At 37.0% G+C, this 16,568-nt stretch overlaps 1 protein-coding gene across 7 annotated transcripts in view; it reads right to left on the reverse strand.

The window, feature by feature from the left end:
* Positions 1–3,124: 3,124 nt before the first annotated feature.
* PIP5K1B (phosphatidylinositol-4-phosphate 5-kinase type 1 beta) overlaps positions 3,125–16,568 on the reverse strand; it is a 101,310-nt gene continuing 87,866 nt past the window's right edge. For all 7 annotated transcript variants that reach the window (XM_054054811.1, XM_054054807.1, XM_054054812.1 and 4 more), the window contains 2 exons: positions 14,025–14,142; positions 3,125–5,494 (listed from right to left, as the gene is read on the reverse strand). In XM_054054811.1, coding sequence (XP_053910786.1) covers positions 5,492–5,494; positions 14,025–14,142 — 121 coding nt within the window. In that variant the 3' untranslated portion in view covers positions 3,125–5,491. The remainder of the gene's footprint in view (positions 5,495–14,024; positions 14,143–16,568) is intronic.

Here is a 16,568-nt window from a genome sequence, read left to right on the forward strand (position 1 = left end):
AGATCTGTGGCCTCCATCCAGAGACCACTGAAGAAGACCCCCAAAGGGCAAAGCGCATGCGCCAAAGGGAGGAAACTTATGTAAATAAATTCCGGAAACTGATTGTAATAGACACACCTGTTCCAGGAAAAGTGGTGGATATGTATGCTTTGGCTGTATATAGCCTTTGTGAATTGTACTGGAAGTTGCACGCACATTAGGTGGAGCTATCCCCTCCAAACCTGACATCACATTGAAGAATACCTTACTTAATAATCCAATTGGCATTGATTATTGAGTCTGGCTTTTCACGGCATCACTGGAGAGGCAGAAATTACAAGGAATGCTTGCTTTAAAAGGGAAAAAAAAATAAATAAAGCAAGCATGCGGGGCAAAGGAAAGTTTCTGTTGATTTGTACCTCACAAGGACTAGTGATTTTAACACGCAGTGAGGTCCTACAAACCACAGGTGCTGACAGCAGTCTGATTTCAGCATCCTGAGCTACAAAGCAAAAGAAGTTGAAAATGTGTTGCAACCACTGTTATTTCCTAAGCTGCACGGTAAGAATCCACTTCCTGCAGTTATGCCTTTCTACAGTTCCTGTCCTCTTCTCTGGCACATTTCAGAATACAATATCCACAGCTTCTCTGGGCTTAAACACTAACAGAGAGGCATTCCTCCCATCGTGACAATTTAGGACAAGACCTGTATGGCATGCTGGCAGTACAGAGAGGGAGCAATGGGACTAAGACCAGGACTAGTACCTTGCCTTCAGACTTGGCTACAGGCCAGCTGGACACAGATTTGCGTCCTAAAACTGGAGTATCTGTAACTCACTCAAAAAAGTTGTTGAGATTTCAAGTCCTTTTCATTGCAGTTTATTAATTCTAGGTAACTGCACTAATGTGATTTGCTAATATGGACTACTTCAGATGACAGTCACTTGTTTGTCCAGGAAGAATACTGAGTGTGTGAATACCCAGGTCCATGGAAAGGTATGATTCTATACATTATTACAGAACATAGCATTCACTCAGGAACCTATCCTACGACAATATTTTCTGTGACAGCAAGTATACTGATCCATTGCTTCCTGCAGGTAAAATGTTACTCTGAGCCAGTAAAGGGGAAATAAAGTATGTCATTTATCACAGCTGAAATATATTTGAAAAAGCCTCTGATGCTATGCTTAAAAAAGCAGTGAAGAAAGAGGAGGGGATATATTTCGGTCACTGTCCAAGTACACACTGATTTATTTAAATGCGGGTGATATCGTATTACTAATGATATGTGAGGATGTCAAAAGTCTCTGCTGGACATCTTTTTATTGTTACTTAAACAGAAAAAATACTGCTAGGCTTATCAGGAAGATGAAAGATAAGAAATAATTCTGATAAAAAAGCTTCTTAAAAAAAATTTTATGTGGGAAAATAGGCAAATTTCATTTCAGATCCTTCCACAGGACAGGACTGCAAGATGCAAGAGTTGCAAGTAAAATAATAAATATGTAAAACATACAAGTGTTGTGAAGGTCACCATTGATCACCATGTATGCAATTTTTACATTTCTAAAACTCATTCAAGTAAGGAGCTGCCATTTTGCAATGCTGTTTGTCAAGTTGTCAAGTTTCTCACCAAGATTTATATAATTTTTCTCTTTAGGCTGAAATTATTTTCTGTCACGAGGGGTAAAAGCCCAGGCAATTCAAGTCAGTTAATTTTCATTGAGACTTTTGACGGCTGTTGTAGTCAAGCGTTCTCTGTACCAAACAGTATTATCTAGCTTAGTCAGTCTTTATTGTCTTTCCAGCAGTCCCGTGTGCTTGTATCCTTGTAGGAGTCTGTGTTCTTGTTGCCTTTTGTGAAGGAATTTTTTATATATAAAGCAAATACAAGATACTGTCTAGCTCCTTGAAGACCAGCCCACATTCTTATCACTTTTGGAAACAACTAGTCATGTTTTTTTTCAGCTATAATCAGGTCTACATACTGAGATAAGGCCTGTAGAGAGAAATAACTTTTATCAGACTGTAGAACACATTTGAAAGGCAAACAGGAGAGGCAAAAGCAGCTGGAAGAATGTAGGAATGCGTGTTCTTTTATGTAGCATTTGAGCTAGTAAAAGATGGTGCTTGTTTACATACCTTGCCATTCCTATAAAAAAAGTGTCAGAAGATATTTTCTGGTATTATACAAGTAGTTCTATAGTGATTTTTCTCTAATCATCCAAGGTCATATGCAAGTATCAATAGGAAATGTTCATTTCTTGTTTCTCAGTTAACAACAAATCAATGAATTAGTGTAGATTAAATATTTTTTCTGGTATTAGCAATCTAACTTACCAAAGCTTTTAGAAACTTGTCAACAACGTTCAAGTTATTAAAGTTTACAGGACACTGCTACCATAGAATCACAGAATGTTTTGGGTCGGAAGGGACCTTAAGGACCATTTAATTCCAACCTCCCTGCCATGTGCAGGGACACCTTCCGCTAAATCAGATTGCTCATCCTACCAGTAAGGATCACTCATACAACTTCAAAAATGGCCTCACTTACGGGTTAGCAGTTTTAACAATGACTTCTTCATGTTTTTTTATCTTGATCTTTGTCCCTTAGGTTAATCCTGTTCATACCACAGCACTCTGGTATCAATATCTCTTTAGTTTGGTGTAAAGTAACTGCGAAGCAATTTCAGATGCAAACCAGCTGCTGGATCACGCCCCATGCCTTCAGTTTGAAAAGGGCAGAGATCTTTCTCGTTGCAAGCAAATGCTTGCACCACTGGAAATGGCTTGGCTAGTAGCTTCAACAAAGATTAGGTGGAGTGCACTACTGACTAATCCTTTTATCATTGTCTAGCAATCAGGGTTTGGGAGAATAGCATTGAGCTGTATGAAACTAAATTGTGTGAAGTATAAGCAAAGTTAACAAGAAAACAGATCCTGGGAAAGGAGTGAATATTTTCACACCATTGAATTCTAATACAAAAAGACATGATTTTATTTTTTTTTTTTTTTTTTTTTTGATTGAGGACAACTATTATATGCTACCATCAAAGGCAAAACTCATCCTGTGAATGCCATATGATTAAGTCATCAGGTCAGATATACAAATTTGGAGTTATTTTCTACCCTTCTCTAAGCAGGCATCAAGCTATGCTTTTCCCTCTGGGCAGCTCACATGGCTAGATTATTCAGATACCACTGCACATGGATAGTCCGTCTGTGACCTAATTCTTCAAATTTTGTTCCCTGTGGTGAATTCCATCTGTTTAGACCTGGAGAAATAGACCAATACATTGCTTTAATACCCCAGGGAGTTGATTACATCTTCTGTATATATTTCATTTTTACTTGACATGCACTGCCTAATCAGCTTTATTGATATGTTTAATAGTCATTACATTTTAATCAAAGTGCTACCAATCCAAAACACCAGCACAAGATGAAGAGAAATGAAATACTTAGGCATGAAGCATACACATCCTTACAAGCTCCTGTAGTCTTCCATGTTTGAAGCTTTATACCATTTCATGTATTAGAGAAAGAAATGGGCTCCAAGTTGTTGATCATTAACATTGCTTAGCTGTAATCCCTCTTCTCTCTCAGTGGAACCATGTATTCAATACCCCCAACCCCACACCCCCCAAAAGGCTGTAAGTGCACAAGCTTTGGAGATTGTTTTCCCGGTAGACCCCACAGTCAATACAGGATTTCCTTTTCCAAATATTAAATGACTGTTTTCAGTTATAAATTACTGTGTTAAAGCAATGGTACGCAAAGGATGGCTTAGTCTCTGAATCATTTAGTACAGACATTCTGTTTTGGACAGAATTCTTGCAGTTAAGTTGTGTCCTCTGGGATCTTCCTAAGGACAAATGATTCAGACAGTACAGTTTGCTAGGTAACTGGGAAAAAAGTGATATATATGTGAAGGACATTCACACAAGTGTACAAAGTGGTTTTGCTCACAGGGCATGCAGACTTGTCTCTTGCATTTCAAAGAGGAATGCTGTAGAAGAGTTCTTTTGCTGAGATTAAGCAATCTAATTTTAAAACCTGGAGATATGTAATTCTGAGTCACAGGCTCTAAGTTAAGCCAGAGACTCCACATACTTAAAGAAAAACAAAACAAAACAAAACAACCTTTCCATTTCTGTATTTGGTGCGTAATTAAAGGAAAATACCATTTTTCTTGTCAGGATTATAGGATTACACCAAAGTAAAAAAAAAAAAAACAAAGCCAAAAGCACACCAAAACTTTAAATAAAAAATTCTTCAGAGGCACAAAGCATAATTCTAGGAATTGAAGTGCCTAATTCTGGTTTTGCCAATCCAGCAGGCTTGTTACACTTACTCGTAGAAGAAATTTTATTACCAGTAACTTCCACAAACTTTCAAAGTGACAGCTGTGTAGTTTTTAAATACACCACCACATCAAAGCATGAAATCTTGGATTAGTGGTCACTAGTGTTTGGGATTATCTCTCTGCTGCTAGGGAAATTAAGGAAACCAGACAGTTTCTACAGCTCTCTTAAAAAGATTACCCATACAGAAAAGAATAAAATGCTTTTATGAAGCAAGGCCTATTGAACGTGTTCCTTTGCCTTTTCTGCTCTAATTCATCTTCATCACAGAGCTGGTAGAAGATAAAGACAGATGCCGTGTTATAGAGTGACTGTCATATCTCTTGAGATGACTCTCAAGACCGTCTAATGAAGGCAGAGAAATACCAGAACACTAAGTCTTGTGCAGATCAAGAACAGGTTGACAGCTGTAATAGTTCTGAGAAGAAAATATTTTATCCATCAATAAAACTACAGTTTACAGTAATATTTAGTAAATAAATTATATTTCTCTCTTACAAGAAATAAACTAAAATAAAAAATATTTCAAAGACAATATATGTACACAACATAAGGCCTTATTATAAATAAGTTTTTTCCCCTTTTCATCAACAATGAAAATATCTTTAGAGGCTCATTTTCATATAGTTATGTACAGAGGTTTACCCTAACCCTTGTATTACATCAATTCCAATTTCCACTTATGTGGACCTAAGTGATTAAAACTGAAGGGTCAAAACAAATGAAATCAATTTTATTTACCACTGTGCTTATTTTTAAATGTAAAGCAGAGAACAGATTTTGCTGATGCATAATTACAGAACACATGCAAATGAATCCACCTGACAGCTGATAAGAAAATATCACTTTCAAGTCCAAAAAGGTGATTGGCGATAAAGTATAAAGCAGCCTGAATACACAGTTCTTCACAGTTCACCAAGCAACAGCAGACGACAGCAGTGTGGAATGTTTCATGTGATTTTTGCCACATCCTTCAATCCTTTCTGTGGTTCAAAGATCCTGGCACTTCTCAGAATAAGTTCAGTTGATTATTACTCTTTGTCTACTAGGCTCAACAAATTCCTCCTTCTTAAATCAGGAGTGCAGAGAGTGATCTTCGTTAACCACTGTCACTTTTCTTAGTTTAAGTCTTCTTGTATTCTTTGTTACTGGAAATACAGAAATGACAAGGCAAGATCTGTGTTTATTTGTTTTCTTACAAGATTTTAAACAGGTAACATCTTTCTTCCTCTAAGCAGGTTGCAGCACAATTTGGCAGTGATCCCTTTCTTACCTTGGGCCCCTAATCAAAAGCTCTGGGTCTCTTTTCCTGTTCAGCAGCTACCCCCTATGGTTTTGCAGACGTTGTACACTTGTATTACATTAGATAAAACCACTTCTGCTGCAAAATGCTGAACTCCGAACATCAGAGAGTCTAAACTGAGAGCACTCAGTAGTTGGCAACAGATGTTACCTTGTAGAACTGACTGGACCCTTTGTTACTTAAGAGAGTTGGGGGAAATCCCACAGCCTTCACACATCATGTATAAAAGTCCTGCTAGCTTCCACACGATACCCTTCCTCAGCTGGAAAATCTTATCTGTCAAAAAACGCACAACTAATGTTCAAGTCAATGTCAGAGCAATCATTCTATTTCACAAAAAAAAAGTTAATGAGAGTTTTTACAGTATCTTCTGCAGAAGCAGCAGTTACATATTACAAATACAGTTGATGACTTCTTAGCATCCCTACAGAGATAGATATGAACTGAAAAGAAACTATTATTTGCCAAACATCTTATTACTACACTCAAACTAATGATAAATTGACAGCTAAATCAAATATTGCAGTAAATTGAATGCATCTCAGCTACTGTATCCGACATGGACCTTACTCTAAAATCTTATTAAAAAATGTAATGAAGGTATATGTTCCCATTTATTAAACAGATTCTTAAGGTCACCTTTGAATTGTACTTTTTGGTACAAGCATTTAACTAATCTTTAAACAGTTCAACAATGATCTAATCTTGACTATGAACAACAACAAAAAAAATCTCCAAAGGCATTTTTAAAGTTTATCTTAGAAAAAGGTAACTGGTAGATTTAAATCAATATTTTAATTATGACTTCTAGCATTAGACCTTGAACCTTGAAGAATGACACCTCAATATTGTTCTGTGGCAACCTTTAAACCAGATACTGTATTGTGCACCAGTGTTAGTGTGTTTATAATCACTGATACTAATGAGCATAGTGCTAATTTCTCAGAGGCTGTTCTCTCTCTCTTGATAGCTCTGGTCTGGCAATCAAAGTCTACCTGCTGTCATACTGGCATCCTGAGTGTGCTAACGGAGTAAAGTAGTATGCAGGATGCAAAATAATTTCATATGCAAAGCGAAACTGTTGGACAAGTGAGTAAAATTAAGAAAGAAATATTACTTAGGAAAGTAGTATTTTTAAAAAAAGGATCACATGGCTAACAAGGATTTTTTTTTTTAATTAGACTCAGTCTGGCAATAAAAGTTGAAAAATGCTAGTGCCAATATACAAAATAATGTTTTATGAAGTCAAAATACATTAGTCAAAATTTTCAATAGCACTATCTAGTTTCTGGCTGAAAGTTCATCTCTGAATGACTATAGGTCCATTTTTGACAGATATAATGGTCACTCAATGTGTCAGACCCTCTGACCTCATCACTACTTCTCACTCTCTGAGACTAGCAGTATCACTGATACTTTATGCTATTCCACTAATTATGTGATGCAATTACAACTATCTTATTCTTGTTCTCTTTTTCTGATCCTTCCAAAGCATTTCACAGGGATCAGTGATAGAAAATATACTGGCAAACATTTGCGTAACAGAGTTGGAGAAAGACCTGACAGAGAATCGTAGCAACAGCTAATTGCATGAGTCAGTCCCAGATACTCTGTTTGTGGTACTAATGCCATTTTAAGGAGGTGGGATTTTCAGATGTTCATCTTTGTGTCAGGTACAGCCCAGTTCTGTGCATATTATTCTGGAAAAACCTCCATCTATTTCAAGGCACAGGACATGAGCCTCCAAGTAACTCTGTTATCACTGCACAACTTCTGGGGTTACTTTGATTACAGATACGAGATGCAGACTGAGTTTGGCCATAGCAATTGGGTCTGAAATGATAAATAATGGACAAATGACACTACAAGATACAATTCTGTAATCACTGTCTGAGGTGTCTCATACTGACTATACAATGGATTTACAGTGTTTGAGCCTACTTGAGGCTTTTTGTATTGGAACATTTTTGTGCTGTATTTCTCTTTCCATGGTTTTGAGCTGATTGATTTCCTCATATAGTGCATTAATAACCTTGGGGCACGAGACTGTGTAGCTTAGTGACAAAATGTGCTGGCAGTTTAGCGTTTGGCTTACTCAGGTTTATGGAATCCTTCAGTCTGAAAAGGTATCTTTCTAATCTAATCTCTAATCTTCATGTAAGGGTGACTGAAATGTCGCTGTTATGTTGCTTCTACGAGAACACCTCTGCCATACTACATTCATGTGCTTGACTGTTGTTTCATCTCATTGCAACTTTGAGTTCTGAGAGACAGAGGCCTCTTTTTCCACTCTTTAAGACCATGCATGGATGGATACAGGGATGATAGATAACAGGCGGAACAAGCAGTTACCTTCAGTCTAATTAAACAGGATTCTACAGTGAAGAAAGAATGCTTGACTGGTACCAGTACATGTATGTAACATTTTAAGAATTATTCTGCTCTCAGGGAATGAAAGGATGCCTGTAACTGAGAAGGCTGATTTCCCTTCTCATAGTCCTAGAATTAATGTTCAATCTACCATGTTTTTTCATTAGTATCTTCATAGGAAAAGGTGAGGCAGAGAAAGTGAAGCCTCCAGAAACAGACCAATGTATCAAAATTTGAGGTGTGCAGCACAGAGTGACTATATACTTTTTATCTTGTTTTTACATGTAACCTGCCTGGGAACTGCTTTAATTTCAGCCACAATTGTTATTACTCCACAACAGCACCCTGAAGAAAACTATTACTAGATAAGAATTGAATCAAATGTTATGAAAATCTTGGAAGTAAAATATTTCTGAGCAAAAAACAAACACCTTGTCAAGGAGTTATGGTAGAAGTACAATCCCCTAGACAAAGTTGTATCTGACTTGGATGCTTCATTTGATCAGAGCCAAGTGGGCATTTTTGTCTCTGAAAGAAGACTTTATACTAGATAAGAGAGCTTATGGTGCTAAACTGAAAATAGCGCAAGGGGTGAAAATATTTGCAAGATAAAGTAACTGTGAAGATGAGGAGTTAGACAGTAACCTAGCAGTGGGAAGGGTCTCAATACAAACTAGGAAATATTCAATGAGGCAGGCTTTAATACAGAACTATTGGAGTGAGAATAGAAGAAACAAGGAAAAGCACCAAAGGGTAAGAAGAGGCAGGCAATTTTGACAGTTTCTAAACAGGCATTTTGTAGACTAGTGTTTGTGAATCTGCTTAACTACGTATCTACAGCAGCTTTGAAATAAAAATTAACCTCCAGTGATGTCTTAAGACATTAAAACAATGTAATATAATTGGCAATTGGACATAAACCACAATATAAGTAATTCTAAATGTCATTATCTATGCAATTCATCTGACATATCATAGCTATACTAACCAGACTCTAAATAGGTTGGGCTTGCTCATCATTACAGTTATTCCATTCTTTTATTTTACTGAAGCCCTAATCAATCCTTTGCAACTATATCTTCAGCGGTAGTGACTTCTGAATTAGATACCAGGTTTGTAAGCCACTCCTTCAACAACAGGAGGCAATGCTGTATTTCCATGTAACAATTTCCATACTACCAAAGAATCTTCCATTATAGTTAAATATACAGAAGTATTCTTCAAGCAAAGTAGTTCATTAATGAAATCCTATTGGCAGGGCATATATTCATTTAAATCCTGCATTTACCACCAGGTGATTTAAGATGTACAGCATCACAACAAAGTGAACTTCAGAATTTGTCACTAGGCTATTTACACACACGCTTTTGTTCCATTGTAAGTGTAAAGGAAATCAAGCCTACTTGCAGTGAACCAATTAAAGTCATCCTTAAGCCTTTATATGCTGATTTTACTGATACTGTAGTTTGTCAAAATATGTCAGCTACCTTTATAAGTCATTTTAGGAGGAGGCTGAGAGAACATAGTGGAGTAGTTTAAAAAATGCACATTTTGCTCTTTCAGGGAAAGGAATCAAAGAATTTGGGACTTCACTGCAGAACAGAAGCTACAAGGTGATTTTAGTTATTCCTTACTTTCTAAGTGAAATTCTCTCTTCTAAGGTACCAGACTAGGTTCCAGGTCTTAGTAAGGTCTTCAGGAGTGACTACACTTGCTAATATCTCATAAGAAACTTTTGCAGAACACAGACTTGTGTTCAACAGCATTTGCTGACTTCCAATGCTTTTCTGCTGATGCTGTCTGAAATAACACCAATAAATAGGGCTTCAGGAGAATTTTAAAGAGGCTACGTTTATTTCCAGATGAAGAAGGAAGCACTGTTTTACTGTGTTGTTTTATGTATTTCTGTATCAGTGCCATATGGAAGAGTGGCAGCGGTCTGTGTGCGTGACACCTTATTATCTCAGGCATCTTTTGCTTCCAAGTATCTGATCTATCATTGTATCACATATGCATTAAATCAAGAACCTTTTAATGTTTCCATTCTTTACAGAGAAACATTTCAAATTCCCAACTATTTTACATATCTGCTTCTATCTTTCTGCAATCTTTAATTAAAAATTAAAATTATTTTTATAGAATACTCAGTAGTTGTTTCCCACTGTACAGCTAGAATACTTGGAAATAATGTACTAGAATATTTGGAAATAATTTAGATTGGGTTATACTTACTGCTCAGTGCAGATCATAGTTAGTTATATTTTATTCAAAAAAGCTAGATTTCCTAAGTTATTTCTGAGTTAAAAGTTTTAAAATAAAATAAACCAAAGGAATTTTAAAGTAATGTGAGGATGTTTTTAACAATGCTGCTTAGAGTGGCAGGTGCACAAAATGCTCATTTGCTGAACCTGGTCTCTGTTCAGAAAAGGTTTCTGTACCTGTGTCCTGGAACAAAAATCCTTGCTGTTACCACATAAACTCTCAATATTGACATCAGCTGCACAATGTGAGTCTGCATGGTGTTCCCTTAATGCAACACCTCTAAACCAATGCTCTTACCTGCAGCACGAATTTATTTTATTTTATTTTTTACAATTTCTGTTCACCCCCGCCTTGCTTTACTGCCTGAATATGTACGCAATACTGTTCAGCCAAATGCCATTTTAAAGCTGTTTTTTTTACAGTAAGTTAACACAATGTCACCTTACTACAATGTCTTTTTTTTCATCCACAGGATCAAAAATTCACAGCTCTTAATTTACTAGAGGACTAGAATTTGTTCAAGAAGTTTAGCATTTCAAAGCAGGAGGCAAATACATCAAAGGATTAGTGCAGTCACTGAAATTAAGCAAGCTAAGATATTTTTCATTATAATATCTAGCAAGTAATGCTACAACAGCTTGCCTTGCAGTAGAAATACAGACAAGGTTTATTAACTATGGGAATAAAGGAAAATCTGGCAACGCCATTTAAAGCTACCTTTTCTCCTCATGATTTTAAAAGGTCAATATGTATCTTGTAACCTTTTCAACTGATGCTTAAATCATCTAATATGAACATCATTGATTTGCTTTATTTTTGAGACATACATTAGAAATGATTGATCTGTTTCTAGTGTTCTCAAAATCACGCATCTTTCCCTTCTAGTCTGCATTTAATCATCTTCCTATAAAAATAAAACTGCCATTTCCCTAGCAGCAGTGAATCAAGCTGGTAACACACATCACTGATCCTTTAGCACCGGACTTGCTCAACCAGAGGCTAACTTCTGTTTCAGGGTCTGCTGAAGTAAAAGGTTAGTGCATAACACACTACCTTATTCCTCTTTCTTCCACAAACACCTCAGCATGTGTACAGAGGTATGTGTGACTAAGTTACAGTCCACTTCCACAGCCACCTCAAAATAGTTAAGGAGGCATCAAAACAGCATGTGGGGCAGGACCAAGAAGGCAGGGGTAAGCAATTTCTCAAGATGAGTTTGCCACTTAAGAAGTAACATGTACTTAAGCACAGTATCCAATTTCCTTGAAGCTGTCAGCCATTGCATACCTAGACACTAGAGGTGTGTACGTGCCACTACGTTGTCTTGATTATTGAATTTCAGGTTTGGATGTTTCAGTGTGTAGAGAAAGTGTGCTGCTAGCAAAAAAAAGCATCTAAGATTTGCTCCGCTCGAGACCTATTTTTCTTCCAGATCTTTGCTCAGTGGAATAAACACTAGGTGTTTGTATAACATCCAGAGTTGGGTTTTATTTATTTTCCTGTTGATACTGATCAGTAAAATACATATATACTTATTGCAGTTTCCCAGATACAACAGTAATGAATGTTTTACAAGCCAAAAACTAACTAGTGATCACCATCACACCTGAAACACATACGGTCAGAAGGTATTATGCATATCCATCACTAGATTTTCAGAGCATTCCACCATCCACTCTATAGACATCAAACTCTAAAAAACCCCACAGTGCTGAGCAGTGTTATTAATAAACATTATAAGCCAAATTCAAAAGTTTTCAACAAGTGGGTTCTCTGTTGAGTGGTGCCAAGAAAACCACAGAACTGCCTAGTTTGGAGGGGACTTTGAAAGATCAACTGGTCCAAACTTTTGTGGGAAAGGGATCTTGGATGATATTTTCTAGCACCCTGCCCCATTACTTCTTAAAAATCTCCAGCAATAAGGACTCCAATATGCCCCTGGAGAGATTGTTCCAGTGAATGATTGGTCTCATTGCAAAAATACTTCTTTTATAGCAGGTAGAAACCTCTCTTAGTGTAAATTGTGCCTGTTGCATGTTGTGAAGGAGAGCCTCTATCCTCTGTGCAGCTACCCTTTAAGTACAGGAAAACCGTGGTGCGGTTCTTCTGGAAACTTCTCTTCTACAGGCTGAAAAGGCCTAGCTCCTTCAGTCCTTCCTTATATAGCAGGTTCTCAGCTCTTTGATCATCTTCAAAGCCCTCCTCTGGACCCCCTCCAGTCTGCCTGCATCTTTTTTGAAATGTGGGAACCATAACTAGACTTACTACTCCAGATGTGACTTAACAAGCACTGAGTAAAGTGGGATAATCACATCTCTATCTCCACTAGTAATGCCCCTGCAGATGCAGCTCAGGATCCCATTTGCCTTGGTTTCTGCAGTGGCGTGCTGCTGCCTCTTGGTCAGTTCTCACCCAGCAAGGCAGAAGTTTTCAACAAGAAGTGGTTTCTCTGTTAATAGGCGTCAAGAAAACCACAGAACAGCCCAGCCACATAGACTGTAGCCTGTGCTAAGCAATTTGGTTATGCCATCCTAGATGCAGGACTTTGTTCAGGATGAACAATCAATCACTGGAACTACCTCTGCAAGGATGTGATAGAGTCCTCATTTCTGTAGGTTTTCAAGATATGATGGTACAGGGTGCTAGATAATCTCGTCCAGGCTCTCTTTCTCAACTGAGAGGTTGGACAAGAGAATCTTTCCGAGTCTCTTCCAACCTGGAGTGTTCTTTGATTCTATGATATTCTAGATCTCTTAGAACAAAAATCAGTAAACTCTAGAGATAGGAAAAACAAAGAATGTAGTAAACTTTTATCTAAAAAGGAAACAACCACACCTAGCAACCAGACTTTCCTTTTTGACCCCCCTTCTCTAGTAACATTCTTGCCACGAAAGTCACATGCATTTATTTATGAAAATAGAGGGAAAATATTACTAGGATAATATCAGAATTGTTTAATTTGTCCTTTAGGAAAGCAAAACCTTTGGGGAAAAAAGCCAAGCTTAACATACCTCCCTCCCATACTTATACTGAGATTATTAAAATGGTCTAAAAGAGCTTGATGCACTTCCTTCACTCAACTGGTAGTGGAGTTGGGTTCCTACTGCCTTTATGTCTGCACAATGTGAGCTGTAGATGCTAAAGGACTTTTTAAATAACAGATGATATGAAGACAACCGAAAACATAGACTTGAGCTTATCTTTCAGCGGTCACATAAACTGTTCTCTAGGAACTAAAACAGCAAAGAGAAAATACATTTATAATAAAATCCCAGCCACCACAACTGGAAAACGCTTCAGAGCAGAAAGCGGAGCCATAAACGCACTTCATACTGAGCTGTACTTCACTGGCTTCAAAATCACTTTATGTAAGCAGAACCTTCCTCTCTGAGAAGATTTCATTTCTGTATTATAGAATATTCAATCTGAAGAAGACTTCCTTTTTTTAGTTTTGTTTTGTGTTTTTTTTCTCCAATGGAAAACAAATAATAAGAAAAAGTTCCCTACCGTTAGAGAAAAAAAATAAATGCATTTTGGCATACTTCATTATTAACCCAATTGTTAACAGGCACGTAGATTCCTGAAGTATTTGCTTTGGCAAGGTACTTAAGCATATGTCTCATATAAGAAATACCTCAATGAACTGCTGGATCTTAAGAGTTATGCATGTATTTTAGTCACTGAACCAAAGTCATAGGAATTACAGAGGAGAAAAGCCCATCAGAAGCAGTTTGACAACTTACTAAGTAGACATCCAAAACTGAAGTGTTATCATTTTCCATTTCCAGTGTGCTCTGTTCTGAAGTCAAATAGATGGCACCGTCTTCTAAAGTGCATGTTGAACTCAAAGGCAATCCTTTACTGCAAAGAGAAGGAAGACCACAGTCAACCAAATATACAAGTTACAAAGAGCTCAGTCATAGCTGAAAATTTAAAGATAGCTTTCTCTCTCGAACATAGAAAATTCAAATACTTGAAAAGACAGAATGCAAATGGACAAATATAGATTTGCTGACAACAGGTAAAGAGCTGGCGGCTCATATTTGACTAACATACACAAACCACAGTTTCTACTTTTGCATTAATTAAAATTTTATCAGGAGGTAGTATTATTCCTGAACACTGATATTTAATGAAACCGTGTCATAGTAAACGTGGGATAAATTCATTAATTTCAAAAGAAGTCTCTTCACATTACAATGGTGTAAATTTTGACAGCATTTTTTGATCCAAAAATTTTGCAGCCAACAGTTCAGAAAGGAAAGTGGGAGAAGAACAAGAGTGTACTGCAATTAGTAAAGCTCTGCAAGGAAGTACTATTTACAGAGGAAGTGCACAGTATTATTTCATTCATCTATATGATTTTTTTTGTTCCCTGCTAACGAGAAAGTATGTAAAACCAAAAATGCATTCACACAGAGATCTTGTTTTATTTTGCAAACACACTTGGAACCACAAAGCTAAAACTCTCAAATTTGCTTTAATGGCGTTAGGTGCCCATTATCACCTGACCTCACTAGCTGCCAGAAACTAAAAAACTCGAAGCTGCTTGAAAACTCAACTATCAGTTTTGCAGAAACGTATTTTAAAAGTTCCTATCTATTTAAACACAAGGTGAGAAGTAAACATTTATTCATTTTAACTGGGTATGAAAAAAGGGTTACAGCTATCAGTTTGGATATGACTAATTTCCTCCTCCCTTTGTAGTACTTTGTAGTTTAGGATGTTTCAGATGGAATATAATTTCAGAAAGGCCAAAGTTAGCATGCAAAGTAGAAAACATATTCAAATGCTTAACAAAATAATGAATCATCACTCACCCTCATGTTGTGTTAGTATTAAGTGCACAGCATTACACTTGCTACATTACAATATTCCTTTTAGTATACAGTGTATTAGGCATCTTTTCAACAGCAAGACTATTTCTTTTGTCTTGAGGGTGACCCAGCTCCCACTTAGAAGCATTTTTCTCACACTTGGTACTAGTGTTCTATTGGGCAGCACTTCACTCACATTGGTTTTCTGTGAATGCTTCATTTTACTGAAGGGTAAAGGGCAGACTGAAAGGGAAAAAACGGGTTGCTGCCAAATGTTAGACTGTGTTTTATCATCTCCCACAAAATAAGCTCTGGAATGAAAGAAACTACTCTTGGCAAAAGGGGCTGTGGATAGAGAGACACTTTTGCTTGTAGAATTTTGATCTCCACTGCTGTTCAGGCCTCTGAGTGTGCAAGGGCCCATAAATGAATACCATGTAACATGAGATGAATGTGCAGTGAGCAGCTACTACTCCTATAAAAATATGTAAACCCAGTAGTCAACTGTTCCTTCTGGACAAGAGTGCTCTGCGTTACTAACTGTAAAGCAGGGTGGGCAGGCTGTTATGTATACCTGGCTTTTAGGTTTAAAAGCATAAAGAAATCAAAAGAGTTATTCCTTTCACGCACATATCAGGTCACCTCACTACCAGCTTCACTGCTATTTTTTAACTTCTTTCACTTCCAAAACCCCTCCGGAACCTGTACTCAAGAGAAGGTTCTGCAAGAATTCTGCAATTCACACCACTGGCAATTTATTTCATATCCTTCATGCATCAGATGACTATGATTTAATCCTCCTATGATTTCAGTTTAATTCAGTGGCTTACTGTGAGACTTACTTTTCTTACTCTGGGCTCTACTTGTCCCTTAGAAGGCATTGTGATTTGTTTGTTCTTAGTTTGTTAAATTGTAATCTATTTGCTTTACAGCCTGCTATAGATAACAAACAATAGCAATGTGACTTTAGCATTCAGTCTTGGTAATTGTTAAACTACTGGTTTTACCTGTAGCACAGAATAGAGACAATGCCATCTCCCCTCCAGAGTGTGCCTCTTTTTTTTCTTTACCTACCCATTACAGAAATACACTATACAGTCAGGAAACAAACAAGGACTGAAACAAAACCAGCTTGTTCAAAGAAGTGAAAGAGAAGCTCCTGTAAATGTCCCAATTTGTTTTTTTAGTAGTGAACTTGGTAGAAAAGAGATTTTATATATAGAAACAAATAATAGGTAAACTATATATTAACATACAGAAAGAAAATGGAGAAAAGGGGCAGAAGAAAGCAGAAAGATGTAGTAAACTTATATACAGAAAACCAGTAATGACCAAAGTTCCTTGAACAAAATTAGGCATGAAAGAGAATGAAACAACACATATGCCAGTCCACCTTTTTCCTTACAATCAAAGACCCACAATTTAGTTTTCCATAGCAATCTTCTTGCTGATGTGACTTTCATACTGAAC

The sequence above is a fragment of the Cuculus canorus genome, chromosome Z, assembly GCF_017976375.1.
Source record: "Cuculus canorus isolate bCucCan1 chromosome Z, bCucCan1.pri, whole genome shotgun sequence".
NCBI lineage: Eukaryota > Metazoa > Chordata > Aves > Cuculiformes > Cuculidae > Cuculus > Cuculus canorus.